The sequence below is a fragment of the Amblyomma mixtum genome, chromosome 2, assembly GCF_055824585.1.
Source record: "Amblyomma mixtum isolate Tamu chromosome 2, ASM5582458v1, whole genome shotgun sequence".
In the NCBI taxonomy this organism is placed as follows: Eukaryota; Metazoa; Arthropoda; class Arachnida; order Ixodida; family Ixodidae; genus Amblyomma; species Amblyomma mixtum.
The window spans coordinates 54,553,791-54,564,112 of NC_143013.1; the positions used below are offsets into that span (position 1 = coordinate 54,553,791).

The 10,322-nt window shown below is 44.4% G+C and overlaps 1 protein-coding gene across 1 annotated transcript in view; it reads left to right on the forward strand.

The window, feature by feature from the left end:
• The window catches only part of LOC149359398 (lipase member N-like), a 41,628-nt gene extending 34,658 nt beyond the window's left edge, over nt 1–6,970 (forward strand). Inside the window, exons 8-9 of the mRNA XM_089567668.1 lie at nt 775–843; nt 6,722–6,970. Coding sequence (XP_089423794.1) covers nt 775–843; nt 6,722–6,970 — 318 coding nt within the window. The remainder of the gene's footprint in view (nt 1–774; nt 844–6,721) is intronic.
• Nucleotides 6,971–10,322: the final 3,352 nt, after the last annotated feature.

Genomic DNA, 10,322 nt, shown 5'->3' on the forward strand with positions numbered 1-10,322 from the left:
TCCTTTCCAAAGCTTCTTCACATCAGTGCCGTCAAACCGTTCTTCGCGAGTTGATCGCCAGCAGATTTCTTTACCAATTATACAACACTATTTTATTATCAAACGCATTTTATTATCAATTCACGCAGCACACATTGAAATATTGCAGTTACCTTCCCACGGATTGTGTAGCAATCACCAATCCGTTCCGCTTCAGTAATTGCCGGCCTTCTTTTCAGTAGCTTTCCTTCCATGAGCGCGCGTATTCTTTTCAGCTATTATTATTTATGTTTATGGGCCGCCGCGCTGGCTCAGTGGTTATGGTGTTCAGCTGCTGACCCGTAAAACGCGGGTTCGATCCCGGCCGCCGTGGTCGAATTTTGATGGAGGCGAAATTCTAGAGACCCGTGTAAAGTGCGATGTCAGTCCATGTTAAAGAACCCCAGGTGGTCGAAATTATTCGGAGCACCCGACTATCGCGCCCTCATAGCCTGATGTGCTTTGGGACGTTAGACCCCCATAAATAATAAACCATATTATTATTTGTGAATTCGTTTATTGTTTGTATTGTATTGTTTTTTACGTCATAAATTTTTATTTAATACTTTTATTATTTCATTCTTGTTTGTAAACTTCTCTACAAAAATTTTGTCTTTTACGCTTTTGTTATGTCAATCCGTTCCCCTCCGCAACGGTTCTGTGAATGTGGGTATCTAAAATAATTAAATGAATAGCAGTCAGTGCAATGTATTTTTCCCTAACATGCCATTCGTTGCACTGCTTTTTATTTTCTAGATCTATCGTTGCAATTGCTTTCGCAAATACGACTACGGATTTTTGGAAAACCTATTAAAGTACGGGTCGGTGAGTAACTGCCTCTCTGGAAATTTTTTTGTCTTGAAAAAACATCGCCAGGCATAAACTTTCACATCCGATATGTGCACGGCTCTAGATGGATTCGAAGGGCCCTTTCCCGTTCCTGCTTAGATTAGGTGAAAACATACAATCGTAGCCAAAAGAGCAGTGACAAGTCAAATATGCGAGATCCTCTCAGAGCAGCTACTCGATCACAAGTTGCAGTGCGGAAAGCCTTCGTCCAGCAGCAATGGACAGAAATGCTTAGCGCATATAGTTTGCTCGGCATTTGAACCTTTATGAAGGCAAAATTGTTATCTTCATGCAGCACATTTTTGAACTTTCTCAACTTACCTTAAGCCGCTTTTCCTGGTATGGCTCGTCAAGAAAATACATTGCGCTTTCAGCGTGTACAAAAGCTGTTGTTGATGTCAGGACGGAGCGAAAGGAACGAAGACGAGACAGGCACAAGAACACAACAGGACAGGCACCAACTTGCAACTGTGCTTTATTCGCCTAAACCTTTACATTTTCTCTTCTTCTTCTTTATTGAATACTGCAAACCTTATACAGGTCCAAGCAGGGTGGGTAAAATGACAAACAAAACAATAATAACAAAGTTAGTAAACATCAAAGTGTGGCGAAAGGCAATAAAGAATCATTCCAGTCCGTTACTGTGCGAGGAAAAAATGAAAACTTGAATAAATCTGTTATGAAGCACCCGAGCCGTATCACAGTAGCCGATCACAAAAAAATAATACGAAGGTTACGAAATTGTCAACAGCAGTCAGAATTCAGAAAGTAGGCGCTACTTACAACAGACAGGAAGATGCATTCAGCACTACAAATCTGATAACAGCAAACTTCCTGGACTAAGTCCCAAGTTTATGTGAGCGCAAAGCCAAAAAGGGCTTCGTCCTCACAACAGAAATGCACGCTTGGCCGAGGCAAACAGGGCGCAATCTTAAAATTCCTGCTTTAATATTTCGAATGATTATGAATGAAAAAGAAAAACTCAGAAAATTGGATGGACATGAAAACATTAAACCTTCGAGAAATCATCTCACCGTCAATCCACTGAAAGTATTGGCTTGTACACAGTTCTATTTTGGCCGATAAAACACATCCAAAAACAGTAAACTATGCACATAAACTTATGCAAAGTTTGCACATTAAAACTTAAAGACACCCTTCAAGAAAAGCCATCTGAGCGTCACTGCATGGTCAAAATGGACGTTTTAAAAAAGCACACACTTCCCACTTTCTTGATATAATATGCGTCAACTACTTGTTGCTTAATTTTGTCTTTTCAGCTTTCCAAAAAACAGTGCAAAGAGTGTCTTCCGCCATTAAACAAAACAATTTTTTTTCAAGAGCGGCAAAGACAAATAGTAGCGAGAAGTAATTGAGGCATATTATATCGAGAATGCGGGAAGCGTGTGCGTTAGTAAACCGTTCATTTCGATCAGTGATGCTAAGGTGGCTTTTCTTGAAGGGTGTCTTTAGGTTTTATTGTGCAAACTGTGCATACGTTTATGTGCATAGTTTGCTGTTTCTGGATGTGTTTTATCGGCCAAAAGAGAACTGTGTACAAGGCAATACTTTCAGTACATTGACGCTGAGATGATTTCTCGAAGGTTTTATGTTTTCATGTCCATCCAGCCGCCGCGGTGGCTCAGCGGTTATGGTGCTCGGCTGCTGACCCGAAAGACGCGGGTTCGATCCCGGCCGCGGCGGCTAGAATTTCTTTGGAGGAGAAATTCTAGAGGCCCGTGTACTGTGCGATGTCAGTGCACGTTAAAGAACCCCAGGTGGTCTAAATTTCCGGAGCCCTCCACTACGGCGTCTCTCATAGCCTTAGTCGCTTTGGGACGTTAAACCCCATAAACCAAACCAACCATGTCCATCCAATTTTCTGAGTTTCTGTTTTTCATTCATTGTCATTCCAAATATTAAAGCAGGAATTTTGAGATTGCGCCCTGTTTGGCTTGGCCAAGCGTGTGTCTCTGTTGTGAAGATGAATTGCGTTCCTTTTTGGTTTTGCGCTTACATAATCTTGGGACTTGGTCCATGAAGTTTGCTATTATCAGATGTATAGTGCTGAATGCATCTTCCTGTCTGTTAGAAGTAGCGCCTACTTTCTGGATTCGGGATGTTGTTGCCATTTTCTTAACCTTCGTATTATTTTTTGTGATAGGCTACTGTGATACGGTCGGGTGCTTCGTAAAATGTAAAGGTTTGGGCGAATAAACCTCAAATGCTAATTGGCTCCTGTCCTGTTGTGTTCTTGTGCCTCTCTCGTCCTTGTTCCTTTCGTGCCGTCCTGAAATCCACTACAGCTGTGAACCAACTAACCCAAACCAAAGTACTTCCTGTGTACCGATTTATTCGTTATTAGCAGTAATAAACAACAATAATTAACAAAGCACAACAGAAAATCGTAGCAGCAAACCCTCTGCTTGCTTTAAAAAAGCCGCATCAGTACAGAGCGGACATTTTTGCATGTACTTATCCATGCCATTGCTCCAGTCACCGAAGTCACGCGAGCGAATACCGCTCAATTTCGACACGAAGCGAACAAGAGTAACTACAGGGCACTCGCTTTGAAATTGTGCAACTTCGCCTGCTAGATATTCTGGAAAAATTCTTCGTGCCTACCCTTCAGAAAGAATGTATTGAGTCTGGTTGCCGTAAGACATTCACTGGAAATCATTTTAGGGCGAAAATAAGATGGGCTGAAAAAGAACACAGGATCGGTTTGACAGAGTCCGGTCTTCACGTCTTTGTATAGTTTTTGTCCGCTTTAACCCACCTTTCAACGACCTTCACGAACAAGGCCTTCAGCATTATTCTCACAATAATCCCTGGCATTCACTTATTCCTAGTCCAAAACTCATATGAGGGAGAATAATCGGAGCAAGTAATTTTTTTGCTCCAGTTTGTGTACCCGTTTCGTATCATCCCGGAAGTTATGCATGTGTCCGAAGTTCAGCGCCAGTTGCTTTTCTATAGAGATGTGCTGTGGCTGAAAAATAAGCATTTTATTTTCTCGAATGCCTTCTCACAAGGCTGAATTAGTCCGGCGTTTTTTGTAGCGAGAGCTACATTGCCGGCAGTCTCGCCGTTTCGCTGCAGGCCTTCGGCGCCACTTGTGCGCATGCGCGAGGAGCCGAGTGACGTCACAGTCGCCCTTCGCTTCCGACCGAGAGGAGCCGCCGAGTGACGTCATATCTACTGGCGCCGCGTGCCGACGCCGCTCGCCTCCGACTGAGAGAGATACTGCGCATGCGCTACATGCAGCTGGTGCGCCATGCTGTACTCTGCATGCGCGGCAAGGGGAGGAGGATGGTCACTGTGTATAAATGATGGTCATGCGGCGGTGGAAAAAAACACTGTCATCGTCGGACCATGACGATAAGCAAAACTCGACGTAACCGGGGGTATACCGTACCTCTAGCTACGTCTATCCTGGCATAGCTGAGCTAAGCGACTGCAAAGTTTTTGCATTACAATAGTACGGCTGCTTTAGCCGGCAGCATTATAGGTTAACAGCCGGACCTATTTAATACATCTTATTAACAACATAAACTGTCTGGTTCCCGATTAAAACTCTCTATATAGCGAGTTCTCTGATATAACGAGTTGTGTCGGAAAAAAAACAAAACAGAAAAACCTATGCCTTAATATTATATGTGGCCCAGCGGTGAGCACTGCGGCCGATATTAGAGAAATGTTTGCCGACTGCTGCTAGATTACTGTGGTTGTCATTGTATTGTAATGGGACGACACGCACAGTTAGTATGGACGGCCACAGTCCTTGTTCCAGCAGTGCTGCTCAGCAGGCCATCATTAAGAAGCGCAAAACCCAAAATTCGTCAGCGTCGGCTTCCTTCTTCCTCTTCTTTGTCGGCGCTAGCTGCTGGGGCATCAAACCCCAACTCTCTTGCTTACAGTATGAACAAATTTTATTGGAGCTTGAAGTTTCTGACGTGATCCTGCCTTCGCGAAGATGGAAGCGTTGACTACGCCCCCTGGACTGTTGAATCAGCATTGCATCCCATATTTATTGTCGAGTTATGAACAACTTTTCGTCACTGAGCTGCGTCTCTATCAGGATCGAGTAACTGCCAAGCAGCGCTTCCTTGGTCGACTGCACCACCTTGTTAGAGTGCACATTCGCAAATCCATATGCCGCATTTGTTTGCCTGCGATCGCCTTCTATTAACGTAATTTTGTTGCCTTTTGAACGAAAAGTATGGTGCGCTTCATCCCAAATTTTCCCAGTATTCCTTGGATATGGCGGGCGCCAAAAAGTTCTTGCTCGTACATAGATGTGCATTTCCACCTTTCGCAGTGAAAATATAGGTTTCTTGGGGCGCTCAGCTGCTCCCACTAATTTCTGTGTTTGTGACAGCAGCATTTCTTCTCACGTTTCCGAACAACATTAGCACGGCTTGTTTCATTTTTCGAAGTTCGCACAAAATGTTCACTATGGTTGTCTCTGCCACGTCGATGCCGAAAAATGTCTAATTCCTGGGAGTACTGCCGTATGGATGCTACCAGCTACCTGGCGAAGCTGAGAGTAGTTTAATTTGATCGTGCTGCCTCATTGCATGGATTGAGAGAAATGAAATTTGCTGCTTGTATGGCACCCTTAAACCTGCCTTAAGTACTGCTATTTTGAGCATAACGTCCAACGCACCTCAAACTCAAGAAACTTTCGTTACGTTCTCCAGGCACCTGCGTGTTTCTTTTCCTTCTTATGTGGCCATTCCGAGAGGTTATACTCTATGAACGCGGCTTTGTTCGGTTATTTTTGAACAGTGTCATTCCTTTTTCTTTTATGAACAATGCATGTCTGTAATGGCATTGGCAGGCCCTTCAGCAGCGGCTCGCCTACAGCGAATTTTTCACCAGAAAGAGAAGCGTTTTAAGTCAACGACATGCGTGATCACGAGGACTCAGCATGCTTGGTAATTCACAGCCTTCCGAAGAGGTGCGCGCGCACAGTAGTGCTTGTGGTATGATGCATATTTCAAGGCATTTGAGTCGGTGCATCTTCGACCTTCCTCCTCAAAGGCAAACAGTTCTAGCACTCCTTCCTCTGAGTAATGCTATCTGGTTGCCGCTGTCATGGTTTTGTTCCCTTCGCTGTCTATTTTAACGCAACAAAAACACATCACTCCCACTGGGTTATGTGCATTTTTCTTCCCTTCCGAAGTCTTCCTCTGGGCCGCCGCGGTGGCCCAGTGGCTATGGTGCACAGCTGCTGGCCCGAAAGACGCGGGTTCGATCCCGTTCGCGGCGGCTGAATTTCTTTGGAGGAGAAATTCGAGGCCCGTGTACTGTGCGATGTCAGTGCACGTTAAAGAACCCCAGGTGGTCGAAATTTCCGGTGCCCTTCACTACGGCGTCTCTCATAGCCTTAGTCGCTTTGGGACGTTAAACCCCATAAACCAAACCAAACCGAAGTCTTCCTCTTTTCTGTCTCTCTCTCTTTCTCTCATCCTTTCAATTGTCCGAAAAGAGTCTTTCCTCATTAACGAGGCGGAAATGTGCTGGAAACGTTTTTTCTTTGGTATTCCAATTCGTGTCATCTGCGGCGGTAAATTTCATTGCTAAGGAGACGACACCAAAGGCTGTTTTTTGTTGTGGTTCGACATGTTCACTACCATTCGCTTTGGCTTGCGGAGCGTTTGGCTAGGAGCATTTCAACCGGTTTCAGTTCAGCATTTCTGCGCCTGATTTGTACGAGAACAGGGCTCACAAAATTTACTTTCTTCGTTCTCTAATACTGAACGCACTTTTCGAAGTAGCATATGACCTAAATGTTTGTTGAAGTCTTCCCGAAATAACAGCGCAAATGACAAAATGGCTCTCTTCGCAGTTTCAACCGCCAGCCTATGACATGACTCTCGTCCGGGTTCCAGTCGGGCTCTACTACAGCAACGGTGACGCCTACTCTGTCCCTACGGATGTGGCCAGACTCGAGAGTGAACTGCCCAACGTCGCACGCAGCTACCTGGTGCCGGAAGAAGAGTTCACGCACTACGACTTTGCCCTGGGGATGCATGCAGTGGATATGGTGTACAGGGACATGCTCCAGCTAATGGAACAGTACCCTATCCGGCAGTGACATCAATTTAAGCGAATGAACACTGATATAAAGCTTTTTGTTGCATAACAAACCGGCAAGACTTCTTGTTTGGCGCGTGAAGTTAAGAGCTGGCTTTATGTGTCCATTCTGCCACCGAAATAGAAGTTTCTGAATATGGTATCCTTAAAACAGAGTAAATTTTGTTTCTTTGAATACATCAATGGGAATCCGGCAGCGTACTAAGAATTTTCGTTGCCCTCTTAGAGCGTCTTTTAGTTTCAGTATCACTGTAACTAGGTCATGCAGTCTCGTATTTTGTCATCTCAGATATTTATCAGATATTACAATTTTGAGGCCTTATTTTCTACTCTTAGATTAAAGCTCCGCGCACTTTTGGCGTAGCATCGATTGTCATTGCCATGCTTGATAGAATATGTTTGAATTTGACGATTACACTCCTTAGTGACACCTATTTTCGCTGGATGATTTACCCGTACTGAGCCAATTTTGTTTGGGTGCCGGCAAACCCACGCCGAAGGTCTTGCTGCACCTTTATGATAGATACCAACTCTTGTTCTTGTTCTTGAGGGGGGCATGCACAGTCTCCTTTGCATTCCAAATAACGCTGTTTACTCACTGCTAGCTTTTTTCAGAAGCGTAGTTGGAATAGTACAAAGCAATTTTAACGTAGTAAAAAATATAATTAGGGTGATCACAGAGAAAAAGAAATGAGGCATGAAACAGTCTACATGGCGGCATTGGCATGTCGACTGATGTCGTCACCTCAGGGGGGATGGAGTTAGATTTGATGAGATTATTCTTCTTTATTATCCTTTTTATTACTATGGTTGCTGACGATGCTATGTTCATAGGTTCTCATTCGCTGCTTGTAAATCTCTCATCAACCCTAGCGCTTACCCCCATTCATCTTTTCGCAGCGTCGCCAAAGACAATTAATCTACAATAAAGAACAACACCTGATATAAAGCAAATCCAAGATATAATCTCGTTCCCTGGTTCAAGACCAGGTAATCTGTATTTCTTTTTCCAAACGATGGACAATGATAGGAGCTCCCTATAATTAAGACGAATACTACGGTTCGACTAGCTCGGGAAACCATGTATTGGCAGGTTGAGAGAGGACCCCTTGTGGGTGATAGAAAGGAGAAAATGCAGGTGGAAAGGTGAAGAGGTTAACCGGATCAAAGTACTGCTTTGCTATCGTTGACTAGGGGAAAGGGATGTGCAGGGTAAGGAGAAAATCGAACTGAGTTAGAAATTAAGACTGTGAACTTAGGAACAAATTTGGTTGTGACGATGTACCAGGCTCTCACGCAGGTGCTACATTCTTGATAGATGGTACAGTGGCGCGCAGGCCTTCATAGACAATAATCCGCACTTTGACCCTGAGAACGTGCATATCAGTCGGTGGAAGAGGCTAAGGACTGTAAAGTTCACCGCATAGCGATTGTCTATTGTACTATACGGTGGACATGTACAGAGCAAGTGTTTAGTAGTCACGTCAGACCTGCAGCTTATGCAGCCAGGGTATGTCCGCCATACCGAAGGAGAAAGGTACTCGTTTGTGAACGTAACGTCAAGCGACAGATCGCACCTTCACTTCGAGGCATGTTGTGCGCATGTCGAATCTGTACATTAGGGTACAGGGAATGAAAACGTGAGTTATAAAACTGGTCGCAAATCTATGAAGAAGATTAATGTACTTCGAACATTATCTTAATTCATAACATTATCTTAATTCATAAGAAAGGAGACGTCAAGGACTTGAAGAATTACAGACCAATCAGCTTATTATCCGTTGCCTACAAGGTATTTACTAAGGTAATCGCTAATAGAGTCAGGACAACCTTGGACTTTAGTCAACCAAATGATCAGGCAGGCTTTCGTAAAGGATACTCGACAATAAACCACATTCACACTATCAACCAGGTGATAGAGAAATGCGCAGAATATAACCAACCCTTATATATAGCCTTCATTGATTACGAGAAAGCATTCGACTCAGTGGAAACCTCAGCTTCATGGAGGCATTGCGGAATCAGGGTGTGGAAGAGTGTTATGTGAAAATATTGGAAGATATTTACAACGATTGCACAGCTACTATAGTTCTCCATAAAGTCAGCAATAAAATTCCAATACGGAAAGGTGTCAGGCAGGGAGACACGATATCGCCAATGCTCTTCACTGCCTGCTTACAGGAGGTATTCCGGGGACTGGAATGGGAACAGTTTGGGATAAGAGTTAATGAAGAATACCTGAGTAATTTGCGATTCGCTGATGACATTGCCTAGCTAAGCCACTCAGGACAAGAACTGCAAAGCATGATCAATCAGTTAGACAGGCAGAGCAGAACGGTAGGGCTAAGAATTTACATACAGAAAACCAAAGTAATGTTCAACAGCCTAGCAAGGGAACAGCAGTTCGCAATTGGTAGCGAGGTGCTGGAAGTAGTAAGAGAATATGTCTACTTATGGCAGGTAGTGACCGCAGATCCGGATCATGAGAGGGAAATAACTAGAAGAATAAGAATGGGGTAGAGCGCATATGGCAGGCTCTCAGATCATGAATGGTCGCTTACCAATATCCTTGAAGAGAAAAGTATACAACAGCTGTATCCTACCGGTACTCACCTATGGGGAAGAAACGTGGAGGCTAACACAGAGGGTTCAGTTTAAATTAAGAACAACGCAGCGAGCTATGGAAAGGAAAATGATAGGTGTAACGTTAAGAGATCGGAAGAGGGCGGAGTGGGTGAGGGAACAAACGCGGGTTAATGATCTTAGTTGAAATCAAGAGGAAGAAGTGGGCTTGGGCAGGGCATGTAATGCGAAGGCCAGATAACCGCTGGTCCTTAAGGGTAACGGAGTGGATTCCAAGAGAAAGCAAACGTAGCAGGGGACGGCAGAAAGTTAGGTGCGCGGATGAGATTAAGAAATTTGCTGGAATAGGGTGGCCGCGGCTGGCGAAGGACAGGGTTAATTGGAGAGACATGGGAGAGGCCTTTGCCCTGCAGTGGGTATAGTCAGGCTGATGATGATGATGATGTTGATGATGATGATGATGAATGTACTTCGAAATGACCCACAATTTTGATCTAGTCTCAAAACTAGGATCTGTGCTGAAAACGATCCTTGCGGCGAGATCAGAGAGTCTCGTCCACGTGGCCGTTGCCTGGGAAGCCGGTGTGTTCTGGTAACGGTTTATACAAGAGATCGTGTTCTTATTTAACTCTCCAATATCTGTGATGGGTTCTTCACGTGTTGCATGGCGATGAGCATAGAGAAGGCTTTGTCAGGCCGGTGTTGAGTCCCCAAAAATAGGCGGTTGCTTAGTGCTAGCTCTCCTGAATAATGCACTCAGTGGTGGCACG